Source organism: Chrysochloris asiatica, unplaced genomic scaffold (assembly GCF_000296735.1).
Source record: "Chrysochloris asiatica unplaced genomic scaffold, ChrAsi1.0 scaffold00048, whole genome shotgun sequence".
NCBI lineage: Eukaryota > Metazoa > Chordata > Mammalia > Afrosoricida > Chrysochloridae > Chrysochloris > Chrysochloris asiatica.
This window is the reverse complement of record NW_006408566.1, coordinates 1,168,178-1,185,743: the sequence shown is the minus strand read 5'-3', so window position 1 is coordinate 1,185,743 and position 17,566 is coordinate 1,168,178. Positions and strand designations below refer to the sequence as shown.

At 37.1% G+C, this 17,566-nt stretch overlaps 1 protein-coding gene and 1 pseudogene across 1 annotated transcript in view; both read left to right on the top strand.

Annotated features, from left to right (window-relative positions):
* LRRC7 (leucine rich repeat containing 7) overlaps window positions 1-17,566 on the top strand; it is a 688,741-nt gene that overhangs the window by 470,518 nt on the left and 200,657 nt on the right. The window contains exon 8 of the mRNA XM_006862417.1: window positions 10,193-10,267. Coding sequence (XP_006862479.1) covers window positions 10,193-10,267 — 75 coding nt within the window. The remainder of the gene's footprint in view (window positions 1-10,192; window positions 10,268-17,566) is intronic.
* Window positions 12,315-16,874, top strand: LOC102822304 (annotated as a pseudogene).

Below are 17,566 nucleotides of genomic sequence, written 5' to 3'. Positions count from 1 at the left end.
TCACAATGTCATCCATAGTTTGTTATGATTCTCTCAGTCCAAAGTCTTTGAATAGTCAATAAAGCACAGGTATGAATCTTTCTGTTATTCTCTGCTTTCAGCCAAGAGCCATTTGATATGGTGTGACACTGCAGGAAAATGCATTGGACCACAAGGTCAGTTTGAACTGCAAGGTCAATAGTTCAAACTCACCACCCACCCCTCAGAAACACTGTATAGGGTTACTATGAATCAGAATCAGTTCAACAACACTTAACAACAACAACAATAAATGATATCCCAAGTTCCAGTCCTCTTCTGAATCTAGCTTGAATGTCTTTTCAACACACTGCTGCAACTGGGTTTTTTTTATTATTATTATCTCAGCAGAATTCTACTTTCATGTGATATTAATTATATTGTTTCACAATTTCTGAATTCCATTAGGTCAACTGTCTTTAGATGGGTACATATATGGATCTCTTCTGATTGGTTGGCCAGCTAACACAGTTCTAAATTTCTTGACATAGAAAAGTGAGCACCTCACGTGATGCATCAGTCTTTTTAACCACTCCAATTGGTATTACATCAATTACTGGAGTTTCATTTTTCACCAAAGCTTTCAGTGCTGTTTGAATATCCCTTTTGGTTTTCTAACTCCAGGTCTTTGCACATATTTTTATAATACTTGACTTTGTCTTCCTGAGCTGCCCTTGGAAATTTTCTGTTCAGCTCTTATATTTCATTGTTTCTTCCAGTTACTTTAGCTTCTTGACATTCAAGTTTTAGAGTCTCTTCTGACATCCATTTTGGTCTTTTCTTTCTCTCCTGTCTTTTTAATGATCTTTTGCTTTCTTCGAGTACAGGGTTCTTGATATCATCCTACAACTCTTTTGCCTTCTGTCATTATTGTCTAATGCATCCAATCTATTCTTGATATGGTCTCTAGATCCAGGTAGGATATACTACAGGTCATATTATCATGCTCATGGACTTGTTTTAATTTCTTCAGCTTCAGCCTGAACTTGTATATGAGCAATTGATGATCTGTTCCACAGTCATCCCTTAACCTTGTTTTGGCTGATGTTATTGAGCCAAATCTACAATCTCTTCCCACAAATATAGTCAATTTGATTTCTGTGTATTTCATCTGGTGAGGTCCACATATATAGTCACCTTTTATGTTGTTGAAAAAGGTATTTACAATGAACAAGTCACTAGTTTTGCAAAATTCTATCATGCAATCCGCAGTATCATTTCTATCACAATGACCATATTTTCCAAGCATTGATTCTTCCTCTTTGTTTCCAACTTTTGCATTTCAATCACCAGTAATTATCCATGCATTTTGATTGCATGTTTGATCAATTTCAACTGAAAGAGTTGATAGAATTCTTCAATTTCATCGTCACTAGTTCTCGTGATTGATACGTAAATTTGAGTAATAGTGGTGTTAACTGGTCTTCCTTGTAAGCATATGGATATTATCCTGTCACAGATAGCATTGTACTTCAAAAGAGTTCTTGAATTGCTCTTTTTCATGATGACTTTGACACTATATTCCTTCAATTTGTCATTCCCAGCATACTAAACCATATGATTCAAAATGACTAATACCAGTCCATTTTAGTTCACTAATGCCTAGGATATTGATCTTTATGTGTTTCATCTCATTTTTGACAACTTCCAATTTACCTAGATTCTGGTGCGGTGCTGTAGGATCATGAGCTGAAGCTCAAGGTCAATTTGAACTGCAAGGTCAGTGGTTCAAACCAACAAGTCACTCCTCGGAAACCCTATACAGGGTCACTCTGGGTCAGATCAACTCAACAACACTTAACAACAACATACTTCATACATTCCACATTCCCATTACTGATGAATGTTTGCAGCTGTTTCTTTTCATTTTGAGTTTTGTCCCACCAGCAAATGAAGGTCCTGAAAATTTTTGCCCCATCCTTGTCAACTATACTCTGAGGAGAAATACCTTTCCCAAGTGGTATTTTGAGTGCCTTCTAGTCTGATGAGCTTGTCTTTTGTCACTATATCACACAGTGTTCTGTTGCTAATCATAAAATTTTCTGAATGGTGGCTAACCATTCAGAAGTGGATCATCTCTCTTTCTTCCTAATCTGTCTTAGTCTGTAAATTCCACTGAAACTTATCCATCATGAGTGGCACTGCTGATATTTAAAATACAAAAGACGTCACAGGATAAATAACTGATAGATAACTAGTGGGTGGTTGAACATGGCATTGAACACAATTATGAAAACTTCCTAGACATTACCAGATGTCTTGAAGGAATGAGTTGCTGGACCTGGGGCCTTAAGACCATAATCTAAGGAGTCATCAACTGACATTAATACAATGTGCAACATCCCTACTTTGGTGAATAGTGACTGGGATCTTAAAAGCTCATGAGCAGTCACAAGATGCAGCTATTGATCTCTCCATGTCTGCACGAAAGAAGATTGATGAAAATTAAAGGTGTATGTGTACAATTAGACCTGTGGACTAATGGAACACATGAAGCTCAGTCTCTATGACCTTGGGATTAGAAGAATTAGGTGATACCCAATTATCACTACCAACTGCTCTGAAAGGAATCACATTTGAAAGGCCTAGACAGAGTAGGATAAAATGTGGAACCAAACTCAAAATCATAAAAACTGAACAGGTGTACTGGTCAGGTAGAGACTGGAGGAAACCCAAGACTATGGCCCTTGATCACCCTTCAGGTCTGGAACTAAATACCTTAATTTTCATCCAAGCAGTAGATAGGTATATAAGGGCCACACCAACAATAGTGAGGTACACATACCATAGAATTGTCAACCATCCAAGATCTAAAGGGTACATTTACCTAATGACAAAAAATTCAGAAGCATTGGAAAACAAGGAATGGGAAATGTGATAGCATGGACTGTTAGTTACCAAGTACTATGGACTGTTAGGGAAGAAATGGGAGAAGTAATGTTACATAGAAAAGATTGCAATCATTGAGATGAAATAAAGTGTATAATTTGTTGAATGTAAAACTACTCTATAAGCCCTCACTAAATTCACAATAAATCGTTTTTAAAAAAAGAATAACATGGAATTATTATTGTTGTTAATAATATAAACTTAATAAATCAAACTAAATTGTATTTAACCAATTGTTCCAGTAACAAAAATAAAGCACATAAAATATTTTACCCTGTGAGAATGCTAATTTTACATATTACAATGACATGTTTGTTTGTTTTCTCAAATAAAAAAATTCCACTTGGAAAAAAAGATAAATGACATATGCTACGTTTCTCATGGTTAATATTTCTCTTACCATTATTGAAATAAAAAGTTTAGTAGGGGCTTAAATTAGTGTAATCAAACTTGACGGCACACAACCACCTTCACCCCCATTGCTAGTGAAGGAAAAATAACACATCTCCAAATCAGTGGAACAGCCTATATGGCATAGGCATGACTTGTTGGAATTTGTTATAGTCCTGCAAAATATATTTTGTTAATACTCGTGCAACCGTTTCACTAGCTCATTTCAACATATCATTTTAAGATCACTTCAGAAAGGATTTTGAAATTATAAAATTAAAGAAAAGAGATTAAAATGTTCTGTAATTTTACTATTGTAATGGATACATACTACAGGCAATTTGGGAAATATTCAAAATAAGAAAAGCTTAAGTCATTCATAATTCCCCTTATGAGAGAGTTAAGAAGTAATATTTTGATATGCTTATTTCTTACCTTTATTCTAATTTTTCAAGTAATGAAAACAAATGTAGAAATGGTAAAGCAAGCACCTAATAAACAAAAAGTCAACTATTTTTTTGTACTTGATTATGGTCTTTGTTTAGAAATAAATGAAATCCTGCAGATCAGGTAGTTCCTAGTCCTATTCCAACAAGGCCATTCCCAAATTGCATGCAAGAATCATTCTTGACTGTGTCTTTAAATCTTTAATTGAAATTTGTACATGAATAAAAACAGGTGCATACAGTTTTTGTTTATTAGTCTTTCTTTAATGCAAGAAAAGCTTGAAAAGTTTTCAATTATTTAAAAGCTTCATGTGCAGCAAGCAAAAATAATGAGGATGAAGAATTAGTTCTGAGTAGGGATTGGTTCAATTGTTTCAAAGTTAGGGAAAATTTACATAAGGTTAAAGGTAAGTAGGAGTTGTCCATATATGAGATTTTACTAACCACAGGAACTAGCTGTACTCCCTTCCCAGGGCATTTACTATCTTGAATTTTGTGTAAATATTTCATTTTCACTATTCAATTGCATAGATATGTATTCATAAATATTTAGCATGGATTTTTAATGTCTATAAATCAATTTGTGGTATATGTAATTGTCATACTTGATTATTTTACTTAATATTGTTTGCATTATCTGTCAATTTTCACACACAAACATATAATTCCTTGTCATTGATGTGTACTATCGTTGCTGTCTAGTCAGTTCTGACTCAGTGACACTATGAACAGCAGAACACACCACTCTTCAGTCCTGTATCATCCTCACAGTCTGCTATGTTTGAGCCCATTGCAGCTGTTTCTTTTCATTTTGCAATGAAACTTTGCAGCCACTGTGTCAATCCATCTTGTTGAGGGTCTTCCTCATTTTTCTCTGACCCTCCACTTTAAAAACCATGATGTCCTTCACCAGGGTCTACCTGATCCTTTCTGATAGTATGTCCAAAATACTTAAGTGGAAGGATTCCCTCTCTTCTTAGAAGCATCATGGCTTTACTTCTTCCAAGACAGATGTGTTGGTTCTTCTGGCAGTCTGTGGTATATTCAATATTTTTTGCAAGCTCCAAAATCCAAAGGCATCAGTTCATCTTGAGTCATCCTTATTTACTGTCCATCTTTCGCATACATATTGTTGATGTTAAGTACAGTTTCCATGATAGTATATTTTATTATAACATCAAGTATTAAAAGCATTATCATTTTTAATAACCCATATGCCTTACTCTCTTTATTGAGCATTTGTGATCCCTAGCTCACTTCATTCTTTCTAATTTTGTAAACGAAATTCTTTCTGTTACCTTTCTTTTCACTTTATCCCTCAACTTGCTCCTAGCCCTTCAGCATCTTTCTGCTGCTTCTTATTCAAAGTGTGCAAACAATAAGCTACCACCAACAGGTCAATAATTACTCTAAAGCAAAGATGAGAGGATAAGGGGGCAAGGAACTTGAACAACAAGAACACATTTAAAAATAATGTTAACATATCATGGAAAATGTAACATTTGTGCAGAAATTTACAAATGAGAATCTTATTTACATATAAACTTTCACCAAAAGTACAATAAAATGATATTTTTTTAAGACTTATCATATTAACCCCAAGAAATAATAAGAATAGTCTACATATGCTGTCCTTATTTTTGCCTCTTATTTTGTCTCCAAATTGTAATGTGAAAAATAAATAAATAAACCACTGCTGTTGAGTTGATTGTGACTTATAGTGGACTTATATGTTTCAAAGGCTATAAATCTTTATGACAGCAGAAAGCCTCATCTTTCTTCCACAGAACAGCTGGTGTGTTTGAACTACTAACCCAGTGATTAGCAGCCCAGTGCTTACTCTGCAGCATCACTTGGTATCTTACTCTAATATTTTTTTTTTGCTTAAAATGGCTATTGCTAATGCCATCAGTAATTGAATAAATACTTTCACTGGACTGGACCCCTCTCCTGTGATTGATATGTGTCTTCACTTCCTTATTCTTAATACAACTATTGCTTGGACAGCTCTAGTGGTGCAATGGTTAGGCACTCTAACCAAAAGGTTGGTGATTTAAATCTATCAGCGGCTCCAAGGGAAAAAATACCCAATGATCTGCTCCTGTAAATATTACAATCTAGGAAAACTTATGAGGCAGTTTTACTCTGTCATATAGTGTCAGTGTTAGTTGGATATAACTGAATGGCTCAAAAAATAACAATATTCGTTGGACTCTCATAATCCCTTTCTAGCCTAGACTCCATTTCTTCTTGCCTTCTGTTTTAGATTGGTCTTACTGTCTTACCTTTTTTCCCAACCCTCAAGTGTTCCTCAGAATCCTTTTTTTCAGTCAACTATACTTCTGTTTCCTTTTACATTCTCCAGTGGAAACTCAACCACATGAGTTTTTACTCCACAAAATGCATAAGTCTATGTCTCCTGTTCAAAGACCATACTGTGTTTTATGACTTCAAGGCAATGCCTCACTGAATGAAGGTATTAATAAAATGTAAGTAGACTATATATTCATTCTTGTCATTCTTTTTTTCAAACACCATCGCTGTTTTCACCAAACATTCCGTAAACTCCTCTACTCCCAGAGTTCCTTGAAGTTAGGTTAGGACCATGCACATAGCTCTAGACAATGAGCTTGAAGTCTTGAAATGGCGGTATCACATGATTGTGGGGAAGAGTTCCATGCTGGACTTGTAGTGGGAGTGGGACTTGAGGTTAATCCTTTGAAATTCTAGGATTAATTTGTTGTTCCAGCATATTCTTGTTGTTAAGTGCCGTTGAGTCGGTTCCGACCCATAGCGACCCTGTACAGGGTTTCCGAGGGTGTAAATCTTTACGGGAATATAAAGCCTCATCTTTCTCCCACGGAGCGGCTGGTAGTTTCGAACCGCTAACCTTAAGGTTCGCAGCCCGATTCGTAAGCACTATGCTACCAGAGCTCCTTCAGCATATTCTAGTGTGTTTTAAATAAGGCATATTGCTACACAAGGAGCCCTGATGGTGTGGTGGGTTATGAGATATAAGTTGGACAGCCAACTGCAAGGTCAGCAGTTCCAAATTACCAGCTGCTCCATGGTGGAAAAAAATGAAATTTCCCGCTCCCATAAAGATTTACAGCTTCTATACAGAGCTGCTATGAATTGGAATCAACTTGACGGCACACAGCCACCTCTACCCCCATTGCCACACATTTATACACTTATTTTTTCCCCATTACATACATATCTAAGGATCTGTTAAATCTTACCAGGTGCAACTACATGTCTTCTGGGTAAAATCTATGCAATGCCAGAGGTTTGTGAAAAACTGAACCGCACGATTAATGTTTTCCAGGTGACCTGCCTATTGCTAACCAGCCTGCCACCTCAAAGCCTCTGAACATCAGGTTGTGCTTCCTACACTTGATTTGTTTTCCATCCTTGCATTGCCTAACATACAAAGAAGTCCACTGCCTGATTCTCACACTCAAAAAAAATTCCCCACACTTACTCACACATGACTGATTCCATAGCAGAATGTCATTTCTCTAACTTTATGTTATAAATGGTCCTTGTTATAAATTAAACCTCTCCTAGGAATAGCATCACTTTTCATCTCAACAGCAGGCTAACGATACCAGTTTGTCTCCAAAGTAATCCTGGAAGTTTCTGTAGTCCTTCTCACATATCAACAACGTTGTACAATTCTCACAGACCCACAATTATCAATATTCTACTGGTAAGATGGGTACAATTCCATTCTTTTACATAAATATCATACAATACACTGGCATTCTTAAATAGTATGCAGGTTTTCTTGTACAATGTTTGTATCTTGTTGTTTCAGTAATAATTTCTTCAGTTAGAAGAGACAGAAACTCTGACTTCAGATATGTCTTAACTTCAGCTAACATGAGGCTACCAGGATCCACCTTCAAAGTTCATTTTCTTTGAGAAGTCTCCAGCCTCAGGCTCATTCCTTTTTTGTCACATGTGAAGCTCCCAAGGGTGAGAGCTTCCCATTTCTAATCCAGGTGGGAACAACTCTGTCCTATAGGGTATCTATGAGTTAGAATCAGCTCAACAACACACAACAGTGCAGAACAAGGGCCTTTCCCCAGAACTCCCAAAGATTTATTGCTCTTTACTGTCTCTGAACAGTTTATGTCCCTATCACTGAATCAAGTCCTGTGGCTAGGTAAGCACAATGCATTAATTAGTTTAGGCCTTAGTCCCTTCCCTGCAGTGATAAAAAGGAATCAACTTCAAGGGAAGTGCAAGAACCGTGTGGGGGCCATGTCTGACTTCCTCTGGCTCCACAAGGGGAAGGAGAATCAAACTTAATAAAAGCCCAAGGCTCATATTCCTATGAAGTGGAAGTCAGACATTCCTCTGCCCTACAACCTTCCTTCCTCTATTCTGATACCAAACCATCCATCCCACAGCACTCTGTGCTTTATACCTGTGTTTGACAATGCATTGCAATGGCCACACTGAACTAATACAATACTCACAATTACAGAGTTTATTAGGGAAGTGAACAGGGTACAATTTAGGATAAAAAGATAACTCAGGATGCAGCAAATCTCCAGTAAGGAACACATCTTGTATGCCATACTGCAGGCATGCCTCACTCTTACCTTTGGCTTCTCAGCCATGTAGTCCCTTGGCCTCTGCCCTATTCAGGCAAGTGTAACCAAGCTCCTTTAGTCAGTCTGTAAATGTCCAAAGAGCACATTCTGCAAGCCAGTCTCTTGCCCATAGGCACACAGCTTTACTTGTTCATGGGCCTAGATGCCCGCAGCTGCTCCAGGTCACTGTCTCTGCCACCACCTCTGCTATCACCACTTTTCTAGGGAGAAGAGCACACACTATTCATGCTCTTCTAGGGAGAAGAGCACACACTATTCATGCTCTTCTTTCTTGATTGTCCTGCAATCTTCTGCCCTTGCTTCTGAGATGATTCATTTTAAACCTAACTGTTTGGCAAAACTAAGCAATTCCAGCCTTAGAGCCCTATTTGCATGGTCCCATCCAATCACTTGGTGGGAATTAAGATGTTAGATAGAAAATCCATATCAAATAAATTCAACATACCACAGGAAACATATGGCTTAATAGTGGGGAAGATGATACTTTCTGGAAGGAATTAGAAAAGGGTCACTACAGGCGGGTAATGATTCTGGGAGCAATAGAAACATCTACCCTGTAATATATTCTGAAGATGCCCAGAGGGTAGAATGTAGAATTTCCATTAGGGAATGAACATGTTTTGTCATATAGTATGTTTTACACCTTGATCATATTCTTTCTCTTCCTTCTCAGAACTTTTTTAAGTTTTTCTTTTATCTCATATGCTTCCTTATACTTCAGTTACTTATAAACATTCAGTTTCCCAACTAGATCATCAGTTGCTTCAAGGTAGGACCTGGGTTTCATATTACTGTGGATGCAGTATTGTTCCTTTCACATAGCATGTATTCATACTATTCAACAAATGATTATTTGTTGGAAAATGAAGGGATGAGGAGTGAGTGGGTCTCATTCATGCTATTATCACATCATAGTGCTATAATGCCTGTGTCTATGTGTGTATGCGTATTGCACAGATGCTAATATACACATATAATAAGAACCTGTTGTTGTTGTTAAGTGCTATTGTGTCGGTTCTGACTCATAGCAACCCTGTATAGGGTTCCTGAGGAGCAGCTGATAGGTTTGAACTGCCGACCTTGCAGTTCGCAATCCAGTGCTAATCCTACAGCATTATACCAGGAATCCTACTTATGTACCAAATGGAGTCCTGGTGTGACACTGTAGGATAAGCACTGGACCACAGGTCAATTTGAACCACCAGTGGCGATTCAAATCCACCAGCCGCTCCTCAGAAACCCCATGCAGGGTCACTATGAGTCAGAACCAACTCGATGACACTTACCAAATATCACAGTAAGCAATAGGGATACAATAATACAATGATTTCACGACAAACATTATTCTGCCCCCCCAGCTTCTACTTTTGAGGAAGATAAACACTTACCAAGTAATTAGTTATTTGTAATGTTTTAAAGGAGTGTGGGAGTCCTGGCGTGGCATTGTAGGAAAAGCACTGGATTGCTAATCTCAGGGTTAGTGGTTCAAGTCCACCAATCACTTCTTAGAAGCAGGGTTGCTATGAGTCAGAACAGAATTGATGGCACTTAACAATAACAACAAAGGAGAGTGTAGTTGGGTAATACATCTTGATTTTATTACTATTGTTCTGATTGATTTCAGATAAATTCTAGGTTTGCTACATCAGGATCTATCAATTCTGTGGTGGTTTGTTAAAGCCAGACATTCTTAAAGGATTAAAACTACATTTCCAAATAAAAATTTTCACCAGGACTCTTAAGTATCAAATTATTCCACCTTATATTTGTAAGAAGAAAAAATTAATCCGGCTTTTATCTTTTTTCTCCCTGCCTTTCCTTCAGCCTGAAGTTCTGGATCAAATACAAAATTTAAGGGAGTTGTGGATGGATAACAATGCATTGCAAGTGCTCCCTGGGGTATGTAAGTTTTTGTTATGCCATCTTGCTTAAAATTCATGTTAAATATTCTGTCAGGTATTGATTGCAATTAATAAAAATTCATCTCAAATCTCAGTATTTGAAATTCAAAGAAAAATGACTCTTGTTAACAGTGTTCAATCTTGAAGCATTTTTTACTAATCACAAAAGATGTATTTCACACATCTTTTGTGAATGTGCAGGTATGTAAAACCATCTAAAGATTTGTTGTTGTTGTTTTCTTATCATCTCTTTTAATATTTACTGTTTTCAATGAGCTGAAAAACTCATAAATCCATGTTTTGTTTGGTTTGGTTTTAAATGCTATGTAAATGTCAAGTTTTCATTCTACAAAATCAACCTTATTCTTATAGGAAGCAAGATGACTTGTGTTCATATTGTTAGACTCTTCCACAAAGGAAAATCCTTTCATTCAATATATTTCCAATAGAACCCAGTCAGGTATTTTTAAAAGTCAAAGATCATAAACTGTTAAAAACAAAAAGATAAACAAGAGTTAAATTCATTCTTGAACTGAAGGGCAATCCAATAGTATCTCCTGGAAAGTAGGTTTGTCAGTCAAGTCATTGAATGTAACTGTTCCTGCTTTCTCCATCTAGTATGAAAAATAGCTTCCCATAAAAACTGCTGCAGTCAAGTAATTGAATATAACTATTCCTGCTTTCTCCATCCAATATACAAAAGAGCTTCCCATAAAAACTGCTGTTTGCTGTGTATATGTTCCCTTAAATACGCATGGTGTGTGCGCACACATATATACATATGCATAGCTACCACAAGATTCCTGGTTGAGATGTTTAATTCCAAAGCCTGGCATTGGGCTGAATAGCCAGAGCCTCTGAATATGTAATAATTATTCAGTCAATATAGAAGTTTGTATGCATACTTTCAAAGCCAATTTAATTCATCCTTTGAATTGATTCAAGATTTCATTAAATGATTGCATAAAAGCAGCAAGAGCAAGAAGCCCATTCTCTTTTTAAACAAGTATCAGATGCATAAAGGAGAAAATGCTTTCTTCTCTTTTCAAAAGATACATATGTATTGTCATCACAGGTACTATATAAGAAAGAATGTATATCTTTTTTACTGAGTTATTCAAAAGCAATTTAGAATATACCCTTATAAATCAGGGACTATATTAGGTGTGAGGGTTACAAAAATAATACATACGACGACCTTGCTTTTAAGATTACACATAGGAAGAATAAACAAATTTGGATTTTACTGCACATAATATAGCCTGATTAGTGCCATGTGCAAGGTACATAAAACCCTAGGGCCTCATCTATTCCCTGGACAGATACTGAGGAATGTTTACTCTAAGGCCATGCATTGGTTATGTATTCAATAAAGAGTTTAATGTATCAGAGTGTATGTCCAGTTGAGAAAGTTTATACCTGCTGCTTCAATATATTTTGTATTCAAAAACACCTACCTAGCATTTACCAGTGCCAGAAGCTACCCTGTTCTTGTTGTTGTTGTTGTTGTTATAACAACTCTCTAAGGTTTCTGAGGCTGTAAATCTTTGCTGGAGCAGAAAGCCTCACTTCCTCCTGGGTGTCTAATGGGCTTGAACACCTGACCTTATGGTTAGTAGTCCAGGGACTACTTGGTGCTTTACAAATATTGGCTTATTTCATGCTCATAACAGCACTGCAAAATATTTCTATTCATCAACCTCATTTTATCAATGAGGGAACTGAAGCACACCAAGAGTAAGTCATGGTCTCAATGCCAACTAGTCAACAGTCAATACATGGTGGCGCTGCAGTTCAAACAGGCACCAAAAGCGGTTATTCACCATGATGCTCCAAAATGTTGCCTCACGTATTAATTAGGTTCATCTTAATTTTCAAAATAGTTACACGTTCCCAAATTCCAACCTAGAAAATCAATTCACACACCTCAAATTCCTTATTCAGACACTGACTAAAAAGGGAGTGATCTTTCTCCTCCGCGCCGTCTTGGAGGCTGCTCTTGGTTGGGGCCGCACACACCTAAGCTGGAAAAGAAGGTGGCTAAAATGAAGATGAAAAAGTCGCTGGAGTCCATCAACTCTAGGTCCCAACTTGTTATGAAGCGTGGAAAATATGTGCTTGGGTACGTAGACTCTGGAGATAATCAGGCAAGGCAAAGCAAAACTGGTCATCCTCGCCAACTACTCCCGGTCCTTGAGGAAATCCCAGAGCGTGTACTAGCCAGGCTAACCAAAACTGGTGTCCATCACTACAGAGGTCATAATATTGAAATGAGCACAACGTTGGCAATCCTACAGAGTATGCGCATTGCCTATCACTGATCCACTGGGCCCTGATATCATTAGAAGCATACCAGAACAGAGTGGTAAAAAAGAAATCATGCAATTTTTTTTTCCTTTAATAAAACAGGCCATTATTTTTTTTAATGGGGGGGGGGGGGGGAGGTAAAAATCTTCTGAAAACAGAAAATGCTAACTAATTTTGCACATTTTGAAAGTAGATTTTTCATTTTGACTGCCAGCTTTACATAACATTCCTTGCTTAGATTTCTTACTTTAGTAGTACACTTGAATTGCATACTTTATTATAAAGGCCTCTTTACCATAAATAGCCACCATTTTCTGAAGTCAGTGCATATAGTTGTTATGTAGTTACCCAGAAACACATGAATTTGAAAATTGAATGTTGAATGCTGTCTGCAGCTCATGTCTATGAGTGGTGCAGAATGATTAGTTCTAATATTGTAATGTCTTATCACAAGCCCATGTATTTTTTTTAGTTCATGCATCATAATGTGTTAAAATTATATCTTTTAATACATTTGGAAACCTGATCTATCATTTATCCTTCTGTTTCTCATAAATCAGAGAAGCAAATAGATAATGATCAAATCATTAATTTTCTATAATGCTCTATCTTGTGACCAAACAATAAATAAATTCAGCCTAAGGATAATTAGCCAAAGTATTATTGTTTTATTGTTAAACACATCCAGTCAGTTCTGACTCATAGCAACCCAGTGTAGAGTTTCTGAGAAGCTACTGGTGAGTTTGAACCACTGACCTTGTGGTTCAAACACATTGTGCAGTCCTGCACTTATCCTACAGCACCACCCCAAGACTGTTTAAATCCATGTTCCTTTTAAAAACAAACTCCAGGTTTTCATTTTGTTTTGTTTTGTTTTTCTTGTTAATGCTTCCACTGTTTTATTTACTTCCTACAATAGATTTCTTTATCCCATACAGATGTTAAAGTAGTATTTGATAGACTCAAGAATCCAGCAACATTGTACTCTAAGGCCTTTGTCACTCCAGGTTACTATTGCCTTTATAATTTTTTTTTTTTTAATGAAGGTTTGTTGTGGTTGTTGTTATGTGTCATGGAGTCAGTTCCTACTCATAGTGACCCCATACAGGGTTTCTGAGGCTGTAAATTTTTACGGGAGCAGAAAGCCTCATCTTTCTCCTGCAGAACAGCTGGTAGTTTCGAACTACTGATCCTGAGGTTAGCAACCCTATTTGTAACCACTATGCTACCAGAGCTCCTTGGAATACCTAAAATGAGGCTAGAACTTGCCCAGTGAAGGTTTAGAACTACTCAAATACAAAGAACAAACTGTTATTTTGTTTCCAAAAGGAATGCTTAGAATTGTGAGTTCTTCTGGAGATAGCAATAAAAGAATCTTCAAGGAGGAAATAAATGTTCTCATGAAAAAGGGAAAGGCAAAAATACAAACACACATGCACACATTGTCTTATGTTGCTTCTATACCATTGAGTTGGCTCCAACTCATAGCTACCTTGTTACCCTGTATAGGATTTTCTGAAGCTATAAATTTCTATGGGAGCACACAACCTCATCTTTCTCCTGTGGAACAGCTGGTAGATTCGAACTGCTGACCTTGTGGTTAGCAGCCCAATGTGTAACCCACAATACTACCAGGTCTCTTTATATATATGTGTGGTGTGTTAATATGTGTGTACATATATGTATATGTGGAGTCCTGGTATGGCACTGTAGGATAAGCACTGTCCCACAAGATTGGTTCGAACCACAAGGTTGGAGGTTCAAACCCACCAGCCACTTCTCAGACACCCTATACAGGATAACTATTAATTGAAACCAACTCGACAGCACTTAACAACAATATGTATATAAAGAGAAGTTTATATCAAGGAAACGGTTCATACAATTCTAGAGATAAGAGAGTACCAAGTCCAGGTCACATGAACCAAGTCAGATGGCAGGAAGGCAGGCAGGTCCAGCAGGCAAGTCCAACAGGCAGACAGGTTCGGCAGGACAAGCAAGTAAGAAGGAAGGCTGCTGAGAATTCCTAGGATTATCAAGTAATAAAGTAGGTCACTTGATTAAGTCCAAAAACTGAAGGTTGGCATACTAGCCAGATGCAAGATCTAGACCCAGCAGAGAGCCAGCAAGCTTCACCTGTGTGGCTAACAGATTGGAAAAAGGCCACACACCCAAGAAAACATACTTTTAATTGACTGGCTGCTCATAGGAGACCTCATAATAAAGATAATTACATTATATTAGATTTCATTATGAGGTTCACCTAATCTCCACTGGCAAACCACTGAGAATCCTGGCCTAGTCAAATTGACAGAAAGCCTTCCCTTTCTATCAATCATTTTTTTATTTCTTACCAGAGTGAACTAACATAAATTAATTGTTCCTTTGGATGGGAAACTAAGTAAAGTGACAATGTCCAAGTGTTTCAAGTATAGTGGAGACTCAGCACTAAAGCCTTATTCATCCAGTGGATAGGAAATCATCAAACAATATCATTAATATCACATGCAAGTAAAATTTTACAAAGAAAATTAAAAAATGACTGCCACAGTACAAATGGGCATGGCCAGAAATTAAAGCTGATTTCAGAAGAGGACATGGAACAGGGATATAATTATTGACATCAGATGGATCTTGGCTGAAAGTAGAGAATACCAGAAAGAGTTTAGGTATGCTTTATTGATTATGCAAAGGCTTTTACTGTGTACATCACGACAAACTATGGATAAAATTGAAAACAGTGAGTATTCCAGAACCTTCATTGTGTTCATGAGAAACTTTACCTAAAAGAGGCAGTCATTCAAACAGAACAAGGAGATACTGAATACTTTAAAATCAAGAAAGATGTGTACCAAGTTTGTATCCTTTCACCATACTTATTCAATCTGCATGCTTAACAAATAACCCAAGAAGCTGGATTTTATGAAGAAGAACGTTACATGAGGTTTGTAGGAAGACTCATCAATAATCTGAAATATGTAGATGATAAAACCTTGCTTGCTGGAAACAAGACTTAAAATACTTATGAAGATCAAAGACCACAGTCTTCGGTATGGATTGCACTTCGATGTAACGAAAACAAAAATCCACCCAATTGACCAATAAATAATATCATGATAAGTAGAGAAAAGATTGAAGTTGTCAAAGACTTTAGTTTGTTTGAATCCACAATCAACACTCATAGAAACAGTATTCAAGAACTCAAATGACTTATTGAAGCAAAACTGTTGCACAAGGCCTCTTTAAAGTGTTCAAGAGCAAAAATATCAGTTTGAAGACTAAGGCACACTGCCTACCCTGGTCATGGTAGTTTCAATTGCCTCATATGCATGTCAAAGTTGTTAAATGCCATGGAGTCAGTTCTGACTCATAGTGACCCTGTAGTGACTGGTAAATTTGAATTGCCATCCTTGCAGTTCAAACAAACCTTGCAGTTCAGCGCATTAACCCACAACACCACACCAGAATTCCTGATGTGAACGTTGGACAGTGAATAAAGTAGATTGTAGAAGAACTGATAAATTTGAATTATTGTGTTGGAGAAGAATATTCAAAGTGCATGGACTTGCAGAAGAACAAACTAATTTGTGTTGGAAGAAATACTGTCACAATGCTCATTAGAAGTCAGGATGGCAAGATTTCCTCTCAGACATTGGACATGTTATCAGAACGGTTAGCGAAAAAGAAGAAAACCCCCAATGAGATGGGTTGGCACCACGGCAGCAGCTCTGGGCTCAAGTGTAACAATTGTGAGGATGGTGAAGGACTGCACAGTGTCTCATTCTGTTGGACATAGGGTTGCTATGAGTTGGAGATGACTCTACAGCACCAATCAACAGCAGCAAGAATCCAATGTATTATTTTTCTAGCCTGGCAACTATTTGTTTATTTCAAGACTGTGAATATACTCACTTGCCACAGAGGTTGCTGAGAGAGAAGGATTAAGGATAGGTACTGGATTTATTAAGGTGTTGGAGACCAGAAACTGGAAATATGATCAAGTGGGCTTTGCACTCTCATAAAAATTAGTTGAAAATAGCCTCTCCTTTTTTAGTTGGGTAATCTTGGGTCATTACTTGAGGTGGATATTCTCACGTGCTTTCTATCATGAATGAAGAATCTATTCCCAGATTCTGAGTATGCTGCTCAATAGTTGTCCACCTCTTCAGGAATTGCCTTCTTCTCCAGGATTACATGTTGTTTCTGAACAAACTGCATCCAGTGACCTATCTATGCAAGAGTATAAAGGCCAGACCCTTAACCCAGATTCAGGCAATCCCAGTTTAAGTGTTCCTTGAATGGTCAATTGAAGACGTCCTCAGAACTTCACCACAATCCAACTTCTTCTGCCCAATCCTGTTTATTTCCCTTTTGGCATCTGCCTTTCCACAAGTGTTTATCTTAAGATCACTCTTTCATAAACTTGCCTTTGCTTCTGCTTCCCCGGGAACCTAGTGTGGGACATTGCTTAATTTCTGTGCTTTACTATTCATTGAAATACAAATTCTGATTCAGTAGGTATGTCTAAGATCCTACATTTATAACAAGCTCCCAGATGGTGCCAATACTGCTGAACTGCAGAACACATTTTGAATAGTGAGAATATAAAGTATTAAATAGTATCTATAAAATGCTGGAATCCTTTATATTCTTACTATTGAATTATGTATATAAAGTGCTAGTAGTCCAGGTATCGCACTGTAGAATAAAGCACTGGACTTCAAAATTGATTTGAACCACAAGGTCAGCTGTTCAAACACACCAGCCATTCCTTGGAAATCCTATACAGAGTTGGTATGAGTCAGAATCAACTCTACATCACTTAACAACAACCAAAGTGCTTAGTACAGAGCTAAATGTTTGTGTGTGTTTAACAAGTGAGTAAACAAAACTGTATTTATTATTCAATTATTATTTACATATAATATGTCAAGTAAGTAGAGACAAGTAACAAACTGATGAACCATTGAACCATAGACATCTTTAGACA